General features: G+C 34.3%; 1 protein-coding gene and 1 long non-coding RNA gene across 8 annotated transcripts in view; one reads left to right on the forward strand and one right to left on the reverse strand.

Moving 5' to 3' along the window:
• Positions 1 to 13: 13 nt before the first annotated feature.
• On the reverse strand, positions 14 to 2774 carry LOC144841897 (uncharacterized). 3 transcript variants are annotated; one of them, XR_013612057.1, is made up of 3 exons: positions 1852 to 1959; positions 1245 to 1285; positions 14 to 262 (listed from the first exon to the last, which is right to left on the reverse strand). It is a non-coding gene; the product is annotated as an uncharacterized LOC144841897 (long non-coding RNA). The 3 variants fall into 3 exon arrangements; XR_013612058.1 differs by lacking the exons at positions 1245 to 1285; positions 1852 to 1959 and adding an exon at positions 2674 to 2774; XR_013612059.1 differs by lacking the exon at positions 1245 to 1285.
• Positions 2775 to 3711: 937 nt separating this feature from the next.
• Positions 3712 to 19686, forward strand: part of LOC144843094 (uncharacterized) — an 89219-nt gene continuing 73244 nt past the window's right edge. The window contains exons 1-14 of one of the 5 annotated variants that reach the window (XM_078699784.1): positions 3712 to 3832; positions 7728 to 7853; positions 9395 to 9586; positions 10013 to 10360; positions 10548 to 11800; positions 11968 to 12304; positions 12585 to 13621; positions 13811 to 15198; positions 15333 to 15591; positions 15949 to 16175; positions 16633 to 16730; positions 16993 to 17085; positions 17437 to 17472; positions 17684 to 18747. In XM_078699784.1, the coding sequence (XP_078555910.1) occupies positions 7764 to 7853; positions 9395 to 9586; positions 10013 to 10360; positions 10548 to 11800; positions 11968 to 12304; positions 12585 to 13621; positions 13811 to 15198; positions 15333 to 15591; positions 15949 to 16175; positions 16633 to 16730; positions 16993 to 17085; positions 17437 to 17472; positions 17684 to 18457 (6132 nt within the window). In that variant the 5' untranslated portion in view covers positions 3712 to 3832; positions 7728 to 7763 and the 3' untranslated portion in view covers positions 18458 to 18747. Of the gene's footprint in view, positions 3833 to 7630; positions 7854 to 9394; positions 9587 to 10012; positions 10361 to 10547; positions 11801 to 11967; positions 12305 to 12584; positions 13622 to 13810; positions 15199 to 15332; positions 15592 to 15948; positions 16176 to 16632; positions 16731 to 16992; positions 17086 to 17436; positions 17473 to 17683; positions 18748 to 19686 lie in introns of those variants that run through there. The other 4 variants (XM_078699785.1, XR_013612225.1, XR_013612224.1 and 1 more) reach the window with 4 other exon arrangements.

A 19686-nucleotide genomic window follows, 5' to 3' on the forward strand; every position in this document is an offset into this window, starting at 1 on the left:
AGGCATGGTTTTAAAAGGACAGGCAGTTGATAGGCCTAATTATTACTTGTCATACCTTTTGAGTAAATCCATCGTAGAAAGTTTTAAGCATTTCTTCAGCTTCACCTGCAGTTGCCAAAGTCAATTCTTCGTCGTAACCATGATCAATAGCTACAGCAGCAGATGCAGCTGCAGTGTTAGAAGCAGATGTAGCTGCAGCAGCAGAGTTGGTGGCAGATAAAGCTACAGTGTTGGTGGCAGATGCAGCGGCAACTGGTATGACCTATAACACGAAATTTTAACTGATCATTTAATCAAGTTTAATCAAATTTAATTAGTAAATGCATAAAACCATGAATGATGTAATGTAATGTAATGAAAAAAATGTCAATAAAATAAAATCATGACGTCAGCAGTCAATCAACTACCACATAATAAAACATCGAACAACAATTCTATCTATTTGGTCAATCAATTATTGATAAATCCATGAATTAATAATCTAATAATAATCTATAAACTATAACGTTCAATAAGTAAAAAATAAATATTTTTACGAAACAATTACAGCCTTCATGATTGAATTATTATATTTATTTATTAATTATAATCAATACTATTATTAGATAATTTTGATTATTTCAGTTGTTTTGTTTGTTTCACTAATTTAGTATATTAATTCATTATTATTTAGTAATTATTATTTTAATTATAAATTCATTCAATCAATAAGACCAATTATTAGTATAATAATTAATTATTTTAAATATTAATGAAATATTAAATTAATTAATTGATCATAACTATTAGTTAATAAATAAATACTTAAATTCAATTCAATATACAAACTGATATGTAAGTTTGATTATGAAAACATAAAAATAAAAAAGCAAAACATTCACAAAATAGTTTTGTTAGTGGTGTAAGTCAAAACAAAACTCTATAGAATTAATTATGAATATATTATTGCAATAGATATTAATGAGAAAAAATGTACATTAATTACACAAACATAGTATAAAATACACAACAACAACAAACCAAGGTTTAGTTTATTTCAACAACAATAGAAATACTATAGGCTAGTGAATATTATTCAACGAACATTATAACATTATAACATAGACAAAACATTACATTTATAAACAACTAAATAAAAATGAGCTTTTACATTACTATAATATATAACATTAGCAAAACAACACGAACCATTTACTCCAAAGCAAAGTGCACAATCAAACAAATTAAAAATGAAGATATTTTACCCGTACTACCGTAGTGTTGTTCAGTCTTGATCTGGAAACATCTGGCCAATAATATAGGCGTATATAATTATTGACAATAACATTTCAATTGAAATATATAAAAAAAAACCAGTTCTATATAAATAACAGTATTTGTTGTATGAATCAACAACGTTTGTTTGTAAGCTCGCATAGCAACGCACAAAAAATTATACTAAAATAATTTGCATCAAATTTATAATTATTATTGTAGCTTTACTGGAAATGTTTTCTTCTGTTTAAAAAAACCCAGAAGGTTTCTCCTACTTCTAAACTAACTAAGCTAAGCCCTAGCTACGCAAGCAATAAAAACAGGTTCAGGTTCCTACTAGCTAGTACTAACTAGGCCAAGCTAGTACTAGTAGGCCAAGCTACGCCAACCCCAGTTGCGCAATATGGACAGGATTTCGCGTAACAAAATCAAGCGCTCTCCCCCGACAACCAAATTGGGGCTAGGCCTAGCTCTCATCTAGATAATATAATAGGCTAGCGGCAAACTTTAATTTTAACAAATTACCAATAATTATCGATCTTAAAATAATATCTGTCCTGGTACTACATTAAAAATATGTATCATTTATTAACTTACCAAATGGACATTTGTGGAATTCTTTGTGCAACATAACATTATTCAGCAGCAAGAGATACAATTCAACAAGACAAGTTTCAGTTTTGTTTCATTAACAATAAAATAAATGCAGAGTAAACAAACGACGTAACCAGGTAACAAATGCGCGTTTCCAATCGGTGTACGTACATCATGCGCGCGTTCAAGCTAACGGAGAGCGCACTATTTTTTTCCTATTTTTGCCTTGTTCATGGACATACATTTTCTAAGGATGAATATTTTTACCTGCCTGCGACGTTTAAATCTTGAACATAAAGGACTACAGATAGTCATTGGAAATTATTCTATAATTAATAATCTAGGCTAGGCCTACTAATTTTAAATTAGATATCAAAGATATTTGTTAATAATTAAATCAATACTTTTAGCCTGAGCTCTCTCTCATCGCACCTACTAGTGCGCGCCACATATTAACAACAACGCGCCACACATAGCAACGCGCAAGCAGTTCATTGTTTTCTATTCTATTTGTTTGACTACTAATACTACTATTTCTAGGCCTTTAGGCCTAGGCATATTAATTATCTTTTTTTAGAGAAATATTATATTACTACAAATAATTAACAATTATTATTGATATTATTATTTATTGTTCGTACAGTGCTAAGCCAAATCAAATGGCCAAAACCAGTTTGCGCAACAAGTCGATGTTCTGGCTTCTTGAGCGCCTTGTTGCCGTCGAGGCTAGAATCAAAGCTTTCTTTTAACGACAAATTACTGTTAATTATCGAACTTAAATAGTTGTATCTGATCTGGAACAAAATAATTTGACTTTTAACTTACCACGTGGACAACGTTGGTTGAGTCTTTCTTACAGCAGATCATATTTAATTAGCATTTGTTAGAGATACAATAATACAGCTTGTTCATCAATCGCGAAAAGTATAAAAGTGTCGCCAGTAAACATACGTAACCAAGTAACTACGTACAAACGTGCGCGCCTTTTCATTAGCACATGCGCACAAGCTATTTTTTATAAAGCGCGATTACGTAAGTTCAACTATTATGGTTTGACGGACTTTGAAACTTTATTATTTTTCCTCGTTGAAATAATTATTATAAAAATAAAAATAATATATCTATCAATATATATATAAGGAAAAAAAATACTATCTAAGATGAAATTACTTCATGTAAAAAAAACAACAAATATCAATATCAAAGATATTTTGTTATTTTTTGTTGAACAAGGTTGAGGCTGTCGCCAGGGTCTAGGCCTGTTGCCATCCGGTCTATTACCACCCAAACGTTTGCCACCCAGCATGTTGCCATCCGACCATTTGCCACCTGGCCATTTGCCACCAAACATCTGGGCAAAAGCAACGGGCAATGCAACTAAATGCAAACATTTTATTCTTGAATTGAGACAAGGCGTCCATTTTAATTCAATTACAGGCCTAATTAAAAAGTGCAAATGACACTCTCAGATCATCCGATGGCAAAGGGCAGGGTGACAATATTAAAGGCTGGGTGGCAAAAGGCTGGTCGGTGGCGGATGGCTATACGCCGGGTGGCAAAAGGTCAGGTGGCAACGGGCCGGAACCCAAAATATAGATCATGAATAAATTAAAACTTTTAAAATCCATTCTTTGTAGATTAAAGTTATACCAATCTCTTACGAAAAAAACTCCCAAAAATAATTCGCTTAAAAACAAAAAGACGAAATAAGAATTTCTAGAAATCTTGATTCAGACAATGGGTTGCATGTTGCCCTTTAAAAAAGATTAAATTTAAGTTTTTTCAGGTATTTTTCAAGATCCAATATTTATAAAATGGGAATTAAACTTTTATTTTGTTTATTTTATTTTATTCCTTTCAGTTAAAAGACAATACAAACATAACATAAAACGTGAAAGTGGAGCACTGAGGAGAGACAAAAGGAAAGACTACTATCGCCAAAGGGCGTGCCTCTCCAATCTTTACAATTAAATGAATACATACGGTAATAGTATTTTTTTTCAGGGGTTTGTCAGGGTCCTGAATAGGTAAATCAGAGTACAGTAGAATGTTTTAAACAGCTTCATAATAAAGTCCTAGCTTAAGTTCATGTTTTCTTTTTTTTTGCATTTGTTTGCTCCCCATAAAATGTGGCCGACAAACGTTGGCGGATATGACGTTTTTTGTCTGAACGCACCTCGAATCACGTGCTGCTGGCGATGACGTTATTTATAGCTTTCTCAACAATTAATAACGACGTTCGCTATTGGTGGATTGATTTTTTGGGTTTAATTTTGATTTACGAACATAATAACGCACAATATATTTTATTTGTTTTTAAGAGTGCCTAAATAAAATATCGATAATATTTACATGTTTGAATTACAACTATATATTGATAATGGTAAAGTTATAATGGGTTAATTGTGTAAATAATTAAATATTGTGAAAACAATTCATCCAACCAGGGGACGCGACACACAATGTACATTATGACGACATCGAATTTTCTTTTCAACGACGCCATTTTCAACCATTTTATGAGACCGAGAGTGTCGCTGTCTGAAGTCTTCGTAGTAAAACTGCTCAATTTAGGGTTAGAAATCTACAGAAAATGGTGATAGTAGCAAGAAACTGAAGAAGAAGTAGTAGAGTATAAGATACATCGAAAATAATTCACCATGACGGAGGCGATAATCGAAGAATACACTTCAACGCTCAGCGATCTGAAGCAAAACAGCAAGCCGATGATTAACGCATTAACGATGCTAGCGGTAGACAACCAAGATTATGCGAAGCATATTGTTGGGATGATAGAGTCTCGAATCCAGAAGGTTTTTATCAATATCTAGTTTTGATTATATATGCGTACTTGATTAGGCTAATTACAATATTTTACTTATTTTATATTTAAGTTAGCAATATAATTTAAATTGAAATAATTTATAAAGTTAAAAGCTTTTCTGTAGGGATGATTGATAGAATTTTATTTTTTTAAATAAAAATCTGTTTTTTTACCCAGTCATTTTCCACAATAAAACAATTTCAATCGGTTCAACAATAGGCCTATCCATGTTTGTCATTAACATTGTTAATTGTCATTGTTATATTTATAATAATTATTTATTATAACTTTTGATTATTGATTAATAATAATATTTATAAATTACTTAGCCAAGGCTGCAAACAGTTTAATAATTTAATTTAGTCGCAGCTCCATCCTGATTTCTGGGCACCTATGATAATAAGTTGGGTGTTTTTCAGTCATGGATGAAGAAAAATAAATATAAAATACAGTAAATACCAAATGTGTTTTTGGGTAGCTTCATTTTGTTAAATACAGCATATTTCAGTGGAAGCAGACAACACCAATGATTAAAATGGCAATTGTATAACTACTATACTACCGTCTTGATGATAGTAATTTTTTTTATTATTATCCTGCAGAATATTCTAATAAAATTAGGCCCATCCTTTTGTAATTGCCATTTTTGTTGTTGCTGTTACTGTTGATACTGTAGGATTCAACTCCAGAGAAAAGATATTTTGATATGCTGATTTTTAAAATCGATTTGTACAGTACAGTAGTAAAGTATTTAGTAATATTTAGTTTTTCTACAATTATCAAGGAGTTCACTTGTTAATATTGTTGTGTGGCTTTTAATATTAAGAGAAAAATAATGTTTTCTATAGTACTCCTTAGGGTACAAGAAATACATCACTTTTAAAAGTTTCTAATATTTTTTGGATGTTTTCTTTTCTGTTCATCAAATTAAACAAAATATAGCTTGTTTTGTCGGTTATTGTTTATGTAGCTGTCATTGCAATTACACTGAATTTTTGCAGTTCATTTATATTCGGTGAAAATAGCAGAACAGAACTTGAAGAACGGAATGAAGGAACCAGTAGATGTCACCACAGAAGAGTTTTCAATCGATACATCGGCGCTGAAGAATACTTGCTCATTTATCATATAAACATGTTCATATACATAACATCATCATGTAGTAAAATAAATGGCAGTTAAGTACACTTGAGAAGATATAAGTCAACAATTACAATGCATGCTATTTTGATCCAGTATATTCTGGTGTTGTGGATGCAGAATACAGAAATGTTGCAGAGTGATATGCAGTAACTGAAGACAGGAATCAAGATCTACTACTGTACAACAAAGAGAAAGCTGAGAAGACTGCATTGTACAATAACTGCCATATCGTACTACAATTATACTATACAATAAACACACATATATTTTTATTATACACAAATCTATATTCACATTGGATCACATACAAATGACCCATCGTACAAATGCAGTTAGTTGCAATGACAAGCACAATAATAATATCCTGTAACTGGGACAACCACGGAGGAAATAAATTAAGATATTTAATTAATTTATTTCCTCTATGAGAAGCTGAAGAAACCAGGTTAATTAACTTAAAATAAAATGCAGTTAAACGGCGTGCTTGAAACTGCTTACTACAGTACTTAATCTAATAAAACAACGAATTCGTTGGATTCTAATTAAATCATTTCATGCGAAGCTGATACCGTAATTAAAAACTGAATCGTAATAATTAAGAGCGCTGTGTAGCTTCTACAGGTAGCCTAATGCATAATGGTTTTTCTGTGTTTTCAAGTTTTGCACTCTTGGACAAATGACATTTGACTTAATTACTCAAAAGACTACAGTATAGACTGGGAACTGACTAATGAAAGAACGAGATTGACCAAATACTGTATTTTTTGTAATTTGACAGAATACCAGACTTGCACCAACTTTACAATGTGATAATGTAATTTTTCCCCCAGGTTTTTTTTACTATTATATATAAACAATTTTTCTTTGATTTATGCCTGGACCTTTTATACCTTTTCTAATTCAACATGTTCTGCTTTTGTTCATTTCAGAGGAAATACATTTTGACTTGCTCAATTTTTGATGATACGATACCTGTATGTTGAAAATGAAATACTGTACACTATTATGGGTAATAAATGAGAAGGATTGGTAATGGCAGTATCAATCCAATCTGCTCTCACTCTCTTGTTGGGCATCCTATAGGAGTTGCGAATCAATTGGTAATAAATAGTCAGCTTTCGCATCTTGACTGTATATCTCCGGTCACTTATTTTGTAGTGCCTTGTGATTGGCTGCTGGTTAGGTCATCTACTTCACAGCCAATCACCAGGCCTAATTAAACTGCAGTTGGGAAGACTTTGTTTGTGAGCTGTTGGCATGAGACATTGGAGGCCTACAATGGATTGATACAATTCCTTCTCATTTATACATAATCCATGCTATTACTTATCCATGCTGTATATTTGTTATGTAATCCGAGTGTGTTATAATCATCCCACTGCCTATTTTGGGTAAATTCTATTACCCATTGCTGGAACTACACTGACGTCATTTACTGTATAATAATTAGTAAAGAATGCAGAATAAAAACACCATTGGATTGGAGTGTATCGATACCAGTTGCAGCTACATTAAAGGATAATTAGAGTACTGTTGTAGGCTTTTGTGTTTCTTTAGCTCTACTTGCAGGATACATCAATCAAGTGTTGGCAGCAGCTGTGTGCAATGTAGCTGCTTTGCTAAGAATATTACTGATACGGACCAAACAAAGATGAAGATTGGAAGAAGATGCTTGAAAAACAGCTTTTGAAACATTGACACAGTGACATGAATTAAAAAATGTTATTTTAATATTAATATTATTTAATAATAATGAGCAAGTGAATTTGTGTTTCTTTTACGAGTTTGAAAAAAAAGCATGAAAAATAAAATGCTTGTTTTAAAAAAGGTATAACTGGTCTCATGGCGTTGCATATGATTTAATGTTTTTCCGATTTTCATAACATGCAAGATATTTTCATTCCGTATATAGGTAAATGGCAAGGAAAAACTACCTATTCTCTACCTTATGGATTCAATCATTAAAAACAGTGGAGGCATTTATCTGCGATGCTTTTCTGTCAACTTGGTCCAAACGTTCGTTGGTGCATTTTCAAAGGTTCGAGAAAAGATGATTTGATTACCTTCTCATTTATTAATTTTGTCTTTTAGGGTTTCAAGTGGAATTTTCCAAATACATTGATATGCAAGTGTACATTGAATTCGTGTGGTACAAACTACAAAATACATCAAAAATATTTTAAATATTCACAAGATATTTAAGTTGAGACCATTCTTAAACAAAAGATTTGTTTAATCTCCTGATCACAAAATGAATAGCAGTTGCATAGCGCGATTTAGATGATCAAGACATTTATTGTTGCATCAACCTGTTAAAAATAATTCCTAATTGAAATGTAACGGTTCTATTTTAGTGCTTTGTGCCGCCAAATATAATATCGCAGTTGTAAGGTCAAACTGTTTTTAGTAGAGCGTTGAGGTTTCTTCGACATTGAATAAAAACATATACAGTACCCTGTAATATATTTATCCTTTACCTGGAAAAAGAAAAAAAATGTTCTTTTCACATCTGTGTTTTTATATATTAAATTCCTGTCATTTGATTGGATGATTGCAGCTCACATGGCTTGCAATAGTGCGTGCTATTTAACAACCGTGTAATAGTACTTTTTCATTTTATGTGTATGGGAAAAAATCTGAAATCCAATAGCAGCATCGTCTGTTCTACAAATGGAAGATGAGAACAATGGAAATGACAAGAATCTACTTGGGTGTTATATAAAACAAATAATGAATGTTTTTATATTCATTTGATGGTACAAATAATTTTTGTGAAATACGAATTCTATTATTTGTATCGCACTTGTAAACATTCAATATTTGTATAATAATTAATTAATAATATAATGCAAGGCGATTGGTTGCGAGAGAAGCAGAAAATAAAAATAGTGTTTCATTTGAAGTAGGGGAATTACAAAGAAAGGTTCTTTCGCAGAAAATTTTATGCAGTTTATTGTTAGCAAATTCGTACATTAAGCACACATAACAAGCGGACACGGGTACTATTTTATGGAAATGCAGCACTCCATAATATATAAAATGTATAGGCGTAGAAAACTCAAAATCTGGTGATATACTGAAAATTAATTAAATTTTTAACAGATACGATACGAAATCCGAGAACAAGGAAAAGGTGCTCTCAACTGAGATTCCAAACCCGGAATATATAGGTTCTTTTTTTGTTTATTCAATTGCGTAACGTACAGTGCAAAGGCCCATGGTTTAGTATTCCTAAGGGACCCTTTAACGCTGAAAAGTTGCTCATGCTCTAAGAGGCCCCCTGGGTTTAGCCAGTGAGCGCTGTGTCTGGTACCATCAGTTGGTGATGCTAATGCAGTACATATGCCGTAAAAAAAAAACAAAAAAAAATTCCCTATTAGTTCTTTGTGAAATGATTTTTGAAGACTGAAGTATGCTGGATTCATTTTGTGATCAGATATTGTGTGGTTTAGATGAAAGTAGTTTCAAATTTTACAAGAAGATAGAAAAAAATATCATTGCTCATTATTATTATATCACTATTTGTCAACACATTTTTAAATGTAAAATTTTCATTTAATATATTAAAAAAAATATTAGGTAGATGAAAAGACAAGGGAATCGATGTTTAAGTTAAGATCCACATGGAATGGAATATTCCAAGATGCTTCACTCCATGCTTTGGACAAGAAAGTTAAGGGTATTGACCCTGCCTGGCCAATTGTTACTCCAAAACCAAAACCAACTCCTGTTCCATCTGTGATCCATGTGAATCCAAAATTTATTAAGAAGGTACAGTATTAAAATTCTTATAATTATTTAGATAATAGGTTATTCTGCATATAATGTTACAGAATAATTTTTAAGTGAAAAGAAACTATTGCTGAAAAAAAAGAAATAGCTAAATCATAGTTTCAATAAGACATTGTTTTTTAAAGGCTATTGATGGCTTCAGAATTCTTTAGAATTATACAGTCCATGAAAGTCCAAATTCCTTTTTATTCTCTACCCCACCTCTGTCCAAGCTAAGTAATGATACTGTATTTAAATACAGTAATAGGCCTATGACTGTACAATTGGTAATCTACATAGATCATTTAATTTCACACTGTCTGCAATGTATGACAATAAGTTGGGAATTGCCTTCATTTTCCTGCAATCTTAACTAACATGCTCCATGCAATTTTACTATTTGAAATTATTAAATTGTTTTCATAGGAACAAGAGGTAAAGAAACCTGAACCACAGTTAGAACTTGATTTACTACTACAGCAACGGAAATCTGAAGATGAAATGCGAAAGGCTCTCATAGAAAAACAGCAGCAGCTTCTGCAACTCAAACGAAAAGAATTAGAGTTTGAGTTGGAGCAAACAAAGTTAAGATTAGAAACTCAGAATATGGAGTTGGCTATAAAAAACAAACGGTTAGAGGCTCAAAATAGATTGCTTACAATAGGGGATGTGACACCGCCAACAGAAATGGTAGTAGAAGAACCTGCAACTGTTGAGGAACAACCATGGATGCGACATGCTGCAGTGTCTACATTAAAAACCCCATTACAGGAGGTAAGGCCTCGTTTGTGTTTAATATGCATTTATCATGAATTTAAATTTGTTACAGGAGTACAGTAGTACTAAATATTTGGAATTGGGAAATATATTTTCCAAACAATCCCTTGTACTGTCCATCCAAGCCGTGTATCAATACAGTAATAAAGCAGTACGAATTCAATTATGATATTTCTTTCTTCAGACTTTTGTGGCTCCTCCTGTAAGCGCTCCTGCTCAAGTTCCTCTTCAAACTGCTCGAGATCCAAGACTGGCCTCCAGGGATCCACGTTTAGCACGCCGTGATCCAAGAATTAGGAATGCTCCAACCAGTAATACACAGCAAGTTATTCCTCAGACAATTGATCCACCAAAGCCTGTTAGTCAACCTAGCCCAACCATTCCTACACAAGTTATACCACAAAATCCACCTGTAAGCATTAACCCGCCGCAGCCTTTACTTGGTAAAACACCATTACTTCCAATTCCCTTTAAGCCTCGATCCATTCTTAAAAATGCAAACGAAAAAACGCCTGTTGGGCCTAATGTACAAAATATGGACGTCTCAGACAATCTCGTTAACCAAGTACATCCTGCATTGAGAGATATACCTGGTCTAAGGTTACATGAGCCTGGTCAAAGAATGCCTGTGCCTGGTGGAATGCCAATGCCTGGTCAAAGAATGCCAATGCCTGCTCAAATAAGAGATCGTGGACCTATGCATTTTAATGGACCAATGGGTGTTAGACCAAGAAGAGAAGGCCCAGGGTTCAGAGATAATCTTCCTGGAAAAGAATTCCCTCCTGAAAGAGATTTACCCCCCGGAAGAGATTTTCCACCTAATAACAATTCAAGGATAAATACACATAAAGACAGACTCAATGAAAGAACTTATAAAGATGAATTTGGCAGAGATGTTGTGGATAACAGAGATGAACGAGAAAGAAGGGAAGATGAAAGGAGGGAGGAGAGAAGAAGAATGGATAGAACTGATCGGGAAAGGGAAAGAAGAAGAAATGATCGCTTCAGAGAAACAAGAAGAGATGAAAGAAATAATGATGACAGAAAAGACCATTCAAGACGAGATAGTAAAGAAAGGGATAGAGGAAAGTCTCGTAGCTCGCGCCGTAGGTCTGTGTCACCATACAGACGATCTCGATCCCCACGTGATAGACGTGAACGTTCATCCAGAAGTGAAAAAGACAAAAAGGAAAATAAACCAAAGGAAAAGAAATCCGATGAGGGTAGTAAAGAGGATGAAAGCCAAAGCGATACCTCAGAAAAAAAGCAAAGTGTAAGTGTCAAAAAATCAGAAAAATCAAAAGAGGAAGACAAATCAAAAACTATAGAAGAGAAGTCATCAAAGAGAAAATCAGATGTAATTGACGCAACTAAAATAACAGAAGAGACAACAGCTAAGAAGGCAAAGATACAAGATGATGATGAAGGTCAAGCAAAGTAAGTATTGCTAAATCCTATAAGGATTTGTAATGAATAGTATGTCTAGCAACTCTCCTACAGAGCTCTTGAAACTTTATCAAAAATTACTATACAATGATTAAAATCTTCCTGCTCTATTGAAGCTTCTTTTTATGTCGTACTCTTATTATTTCAATTCTGTCTAGGATTCAGAAAAATAATGGTAAATGGGAAGAAGAGCCTTGGTGCGAGAGACTTGGGCCTACTAAGGATGTCAATCCAAAAGAAAGCTCTGAAAAGAAAAGCTCATCAAATGAAAATCGTCCCAAGGAATCTGCAAATCAAAGCCCATCAAGAAATACACGTTTTGAAGAAAGTCCTGCTAAAGATAGTCCTGATAGTCCAGTTCAAGATGAAAGGTCTACTGATTCACATCCTATGATTGTAGATAGAAGTCCACCCCTCAGACGAGTTAGTATAGACCCATCAGTGAAGATACCCAAAGAACTATCTGCCCAAATGCTGCCCAAAATACTTGCTAATGTAAGTAAATTTAAAGACATTACATTCAACATAGTCTTTCAATCTAATCGAATATATTGTTATAACAACCAATTTCAGACGATTTTGAATAATTGAAAATAACTTACAGATATTTGTTTAAAGTTAACAAATTGTAATTTCTCCATATAATACTAACGAAAATCATTTAAATTGTCATAGCGTATTGTATTTTTATAGTTATGGTCAGGACTATTTTGTTTGTGATGGATTTCACATTGTTTATATGTTTGTTTTTATTAATTAAGTTTTTCTTCTTCAGGCTGGCAAACAATTGGACTCCGGACAAATTGATCATAAACAACACCAGGAACTACTCAGTAAACTCTCAGAAGTTTATAAGTTCCAACAGCAGAAAACTGATGAAATGTCTTGGCAACGAAGTGAAGCGCTACTTTCACCAATCAGGAAAACTACAAGTAAAGATAAAGATGAACGTGTTAGGGTTTCCAAAGATATTCCAACTGATAAAGATAAAAATGTACACTCTGAGAAACCACAAGACAAAGACATGAGAAGAAAAGATGATACTGATATGCGAAAGTTAGGTGACAAAGATGATCGTAAGATGGATACCAAAACTGTTGAAGAGGAAGAGGAGATGTTAGAAAGTGGGAGTGATGTTCAGATTCCAATGGCAATTGATCAAGATATGAGAAATTTACCAAAAGCTGTTGATAAGGATGAACGCAGATCTTCAATCAATAAAGAAAAGAAATCTGAAGAGGATTTGGATATGCGAAAACAAGAAAATAAGAAACAAATATTACATTCCAGTGATAGTGATAAAGATGAAAGAGTTAAATCTGACAGAGACTTTCGCCAGAAAAGAAGGGAAGGCCTTAGATCTTCTGCAGCAAATGAAACAGATAAGGATGAACGAATGGAAAACTTGAAGAAAAACCAAACTGAAATTAAGGAAAGAGACTCAGGACCAGATTTTGAAACCGCAGAAGATCCAAAACCTCAAAGTGATTTTGATAGTCGTTTTGGACATGGAATGCACCCATTTATGCAAATTGGTGCTCCAGCAAACGCCAAACAAGAAACTTCACTTACTGGCCCAGGAATGCGCGACTTGGGAGAATATTGGGGACAACAGGATCCAAAAATGCAACAGAAAAAGACCGCAAAATGGGATAAATGGCGATCTGACCACCCAGAACATTTTGGAAAAGAAGATCCTGAGCGAATTCGTCAAAACAGTGCATCTGAAGACTCTGACAATCCATTTGGTATGGATTTAGGATTGCCATCAAAAGATGTTGATGAACGTGTGTTTCAACGTCCACCTAAAAGGTAATTACTGTTGTTACAATCCCTATAGAGAAAGTTAAATAAGTACTGTAGAGGGAAATTGAAATCTACTGTAGTTGTATTTTTTGGCCAAAATTATTGATTTCTATTAAAAAGAATCTATTTTCTGATATTTATTATGTAAACATAATTTGAATACATTTTTTATTTTGAATTCAATGAATATTTTAGGGAACTGCCGCCTAGTGATATGGATATGCGAACACCTATGGACATTGATAGTCGTGAGATGAAATCACAAGTAGATTTACCTAGTAGTGGTCTGGAAAGAAAACCAGAACCACCAATTCATGATGCACTCTTGCACCCAGTGGATCGTGAAGGTAGACGTTTGGCTGTTGGTCCAGATGGAAAACTTGTAATTGGCGATGATGGAAAACTGGTAAAATTAGGAGCAGATGGTAGACTTCGAAGAGAACAAGAAATTCGACCACACATTCAAGAATTTGAAAATAGGCCTGATAGGCCACCTCATCCTAATAGGGAAAGAGTTTTTGAAGAACATGGACGACCACTTCTTAATCGTGATGGAAGACCTGCTTTTGAAAGAGAAAGAAGACCTGCTTTTGACAGAAGACCTATTGTTGATCGTGATGGACGACCAGTATTTGATCGTGATGGACGACCAGTATTTGATCGTGATGGACGACCAGTATTTGATCGTGATGGACGACCTATACATAATCGTGATGGTAGACCTTTAATTGATCGCGATGGTCGACCTTTACTTGATCGTGATGGTCGACCTGTACTTGATCGTGATGGACGACCTGTACTTGATCGTGACGGACGACCTGTAGTTGATCGTGACGGACGACCTGTAGTTGATCGTGACGGACGACCTGTAGTTGATCGTGATGGGAGGCCTTTTCTTGACCGAAATGGGAGACCAATTTTTGAGCGTGATAGAAGACCTATACTTGACCGTGATGGAAGGCCTGTTTTTGAACGTGACAGAAGGCCTTTTCATGAACGAGACAGAAGACCTGGCCTTGACCGTGATGGAAGAGTTTTCAACCGCGATGAAAGACGTCTCCTTGAGCGTGACAGAAGACCAGTTATTGATCGTGATGGAAGACCAATTATTGATCGTGATGGAAGACCTATTCTCAATCGTGGTGGAAGACCACCACTTCCATTAGGAGCAGATGGAAAACCACTTCCAATGGGACTTCCACTCGGACCTGATGGAAGACCACTACCTCTTCCTCTCGGACCTGATGGACGCCCTCTTCCTCTCGGACCTGATGGACGTCCTCTTCCTCTCGGACCTGATGGACGTCCTCTTCCTCTCGGACCTGATGGCCGTCCTCTTCCCATAGAATTAGAAAAGGCACTTCCATTAGGACCTGATGGGCGTCCTCTTCAATTGGGACCAGATGGACTACCAATTCCTGGCTTGCCTGGAAACCCAATGCACTTTACCATGGAGATGATTGTTAATCAAGCTGTCCAAAATGTTACTCAGATGATAGGTCGTAATATAGGCATACCTGGTCAAAGATATATCACTCCAGGGCTAGATAACCAACCAGCATCTACATTCCCTCTAGAGCCAAGTAAGTAAACACCAAGCATTTATTGAAATCATGAAACTAATAAACAACTAAGCAAATCGTAAAAGATTTAAAATTATTTTATTTATTTTTAGTAAATAATGATATTTAATTAAGGTATATCCATTCCATTGCAGCTCTACCTCCACAGCAAGAACCAATTCAAACCCAAGGAGATGTCAACTCGCTATTCGCTAAGTTGTTGGAGACTGGAATAATTACAAAAAAGACAGTTCCAGTAGAAAAAGCCGAAAGGTCAGACTCACCGTCTGTTGCTCACACAGAAAGTGAGAAGAAAGAAGTGAAACCAGATGAAAAGGCAGACTCCGATAATGAAGAATATGAAAGAGATCTTACAATTCCGCCAATTACATTTGATCTTAAAGACCTCAAAGAGTAAGTCTTTTGTAATATTCTTTGTGTCAATAAAGTACTGTGTCATCAGTAAACTCTCCTATACCTCCTGTTGTCGTTAACTGTGATATAACTGACACTAATACAGTAACTATTTTAGGTTTACGAGGTAAATCCTCTTAAAGAGTAAGTCTTTTTTGTAATAAATAATCTTTGTGGCAATCAAGTGCTTGTGTCATCAACTCTTTTATACCTTCTGGTCGTTAACTGTGATACAGTAACTATTCTAAGTTTACGAGGTAAATCCTTTTAAAACTTTTTTCTGTTGTGTGAAATAGGTAACAGTGTTTCTATTAATAAATAAATTGATAAAATGAATTCCTTTTCTTTCTCTTCTAGACGCTATCCTGGCGTAATAAAAAGCATTTACTCGGGAACGCAGTGCAAGTCCTGTGGACTTCGATTCACCATCAACCAAATGGATGGCTATCGCAAACATCTTGATTGGCACTTCAAGTTAAACCGCAAGGATCGTGATGATGTGAAGGCACGTACCTCTCGCAGGTGGTTCCTTAGTTCCGATAGCTGGATTGTTTACGAGAACTTTGATAACTTACAAGAAGGAGGTACAGTATAAACAAAACATAATTAATAGTATACAAATAAGGAATGTTTATGAGTTAGATGTATTAGAAAAATGTACTTTTTAAAATGTTTTTTTAAAAGGCTGTGCTTCAACTTTGACGTGGAGTAGAATAGTAATAGATGGCCCACACAACAGGTTAATTTCCAAACACAATCGGAACAACAAGTCCGCGGCAATCAGTCAACAATGTCGTGTGGCAAACAATTCTGTTTACAAAAAGCTGAACATGCTTATCACCATTAGATATCACTTTTCCATGAGATAGGGCTAATTCCAAATGACACGTGATGCATAATTAACCAATCAAATAACAAGAGTATAGGTGTGTTATAAGGGAGAATATGAAGCAGAATAATAAGCAGAATTTTCTGAAGCATGGGTTTAGAATATTTGGAATTAGTTTTTTACTAATGTTGAAAATGTCTTTCAATTTGTAGCCGAGACTTCATTTTTTGAGGAGCAGGCAGTTCAGATGAAAGTAACTGAATTTAAAGTTAGCAGTGTGCCCATCATACCAGGAAATGATAAGGATGACGTAAGTAATTATGCTAATTTATTCAATTGTAGTAAACTCAAACCAACCACATATCAACACCTATAAACCAGAGTTTTGTAAACAATGCCAATTCTTGTCTATTGAAACGCAGTCTGTGAGACATGAACAAAAGTATGATGTGCCTAAATATGGTAGTGATATGAAATCATCGTGTCCCATATATGGGCATTTGTTTGTCACATAAAGTGTAGACAGAGCTTCACGCATTTGTAACAAATTTGTTCTTTTTTATATATTTTAGATTTGTAAAGTATGTCACGAACCATTCCAACAGTTCTGGGATGAAGATGAAGAGCAATGGCAGCTTAAAGATGCTGTACGAATTGATAACAAGGTAAGCACAGATTACTCACTAACTCTGATGCACACTCGCCAGTTATGGTTGGCAGTCCTTGGCTATGTAACGAAACAAGCCTAGATTTTTTTAGATTTTAGTTGCTAGACCACCGGGCTGGTTTGTTGTGAGTTTCACTAGCCCACTGTCTGTTTCACAAGCACCACAAATTTGAGATTTCTAAAAGTACAATAAATAAATAATTTATTTTAGAATTTGGTTAAGTCATTTTGGACACTTCCCCTCTGAAATATATTTTCTGACACTACGGCTAACTCCAGTCCTGAAGGTGTCAGTATTTTTAATCTTATAAATATCACTAATAATCACTTTGTTTTATACTTTATATAGACATACCATCCAACATGTTATCAAGATGCGAAAGAGGTAAGTGTATTATTAATTGGTCAAATTGATATTTATAACAGGATAAAGAACAGAAATATTCTGTCAATTTTTTTATGCCATCATTAAATCTAATGTTAATTACTTAAAATGCTTTTGATTTTTATAATGCTTTCTCTTCAGCTCCTCCACTTTTATCTTCTTTTAAAGAAATACTGAAATAAAATGGCTACAAATGTTGTTTGTTTTATAGAATTCGTTATTGGAGCCTCCTACACCAAGTGATGGCATGTTAAGTCCTCCATTTAAATTTAAATCTGATTTGGTGTTCTCGTCGGATGCACCTGTTGCGAAATTGTTCAAAGATTTCACGGAAACGGAACCAATGGATATTAGTACTAGTAGAGACAAAACAAATGTTACTAAAACTGTCTCCGAGAATAGTACGCAATTGTTAGATAATTTACAAATAAAAAAAGACACTGAAGATGATACTCCGTCAGTAGAAACGGTAAAAGACTCTACGATGGAACAACAGAGTGAAAAGGAACAAAAGAGTGAAAAGGACCAAGAAAATGTTGAATCGAATATAGAAATAAAGATTGAAAAAGATGCATCATCAGCTGGTACTGGTGAGACTGCCAATACTGTTGTTAAAAAGGAACCAGAAGAAGTTTTGACCAGTAATACTGATGAAGCATCTGGAACAGATACTATAACAGATTCTGTAAGTTTGGAACAATCAAAAAAAGAAATTGTATCGCAAAGTGAAATTAAAACTGAGGAAGAGCTTTCAGATCCAAGCAATATCTCTGAAGTTGAATCGAAAGAAAGCAATGTGGCCGCGAAGGCAGACGAATCAACGGAAGATGAAGCAGCTGGTGATTTAAAAATCGACACTGATAGTCCGGCTCCAAGCAACGAGGAGGATACTCCTGTTCCTGTTATGAATGCCATCCAAGTTGTTGGTGGTTTACCAAGGACTAGTTTACGAAGCAACAAAGGTAGAATCCATCGCGACTGGTGAAAGAGCTAAAACATCGTTAAAATGTATTCTGATATTCTGTGTACCACAAACATAGCTGGTCTATGTAAGAGTAAAGTGCTGTATCAATGGATTTGGTGATGAATTTTTATACTTGAACGTATTCTATTGTGCTGTTGTTAAGCTCTGTCTACACTATCAAATAATTGTAGTCATATGATGACATCGTGTCCATATATGGGCACATCACATTTTTTTGTTGTAAGGTTTGCTAGTGTAGACAGAGTTTAAACACGGGCAAACACAATTTGTTTCAATATAATGGAATATTATAATGAAATTAAAATATAATATAAGAAAGTTTATGAAGTTGCACTCTTTGTTTTGAAACATAGTTTGGTTTGATAAAGATTGTTTAATCATCGAAATACAAGTAATTGGAACTAAATTAGGCTAAAACAAGGCTTTAAAAGTCGAGGAAGAGTCCAATACACATATACCCATGTGAATTGGACTGGAGTTGAGAACCATTTTCTGAAATAAAATGCGGCTTTCTGGGTACAACCTGGGTATCTGGTCGTTTCTGATTGTGAGAAAGTTACAATGTTATAAAAATATTAAATTATATAATATAAATAATATACAGTAATTCAGAATTAAACAAAATTGGTAGCAGAGATCTTTTAATCGTGACCTGTTCTTTGATGAATCCAGTTTGTCTTCGATAAACATTTTGTATATTTTTAAGTGTTACATTTGCAATATCATTTTTAAATGTTGAATGCCTTGAACACTACTACTAAGAAGTTAACATTTATCTGTATAATTTGGGGTTTTTTGCGTTCAATTAAAGAAGTGAAATATTGTTTCTAATTAAAAAAATTAAAAGAAAATATTTTCAAAGTGAAGGTGATTTAATAAATTTTATATAAAAAAAGTAATGGAGCAAGAGTGTTTTAATTTGCTATGTATTTGTCAATGGTACTCTACATTGTCCTGCACTTAGGCGGGGGGGGGGGGGGGGGGGGGGGGTTTGGGGGGATAGTTTAAATTGCTGGTGCTGCACGAAATGGAAAATTCATCCACAGAATCACATGGCCAATTTTCGAACCTTTTATTTTTTGACATATCTGCTTACTATATCATGACTCACATGGACAGAGCCAAATAATGTGTTCTGTGCAAGTCAATTATACTACACTAACCAGAAAAATAGCCAATTTCGAGCATAACAGAACACATTATTCGACTCTGTGCATGTTAATTATGAT

The sequence above is a fragment of the Antedon bifida genome, chromosome 5, assembly GCF_963402885.1.
Source record: "Antedon bifida chromosome 5, ecAntBifi1.1, whole genome shotgun sequence".
Classification (NCBI taxonomy): domain Eukaryota; kingdom Metazoa; phylum Echinodermata; class Crinoidea; order Comatulida; family Antedonidae; genus Antedon; species Antedon bifida.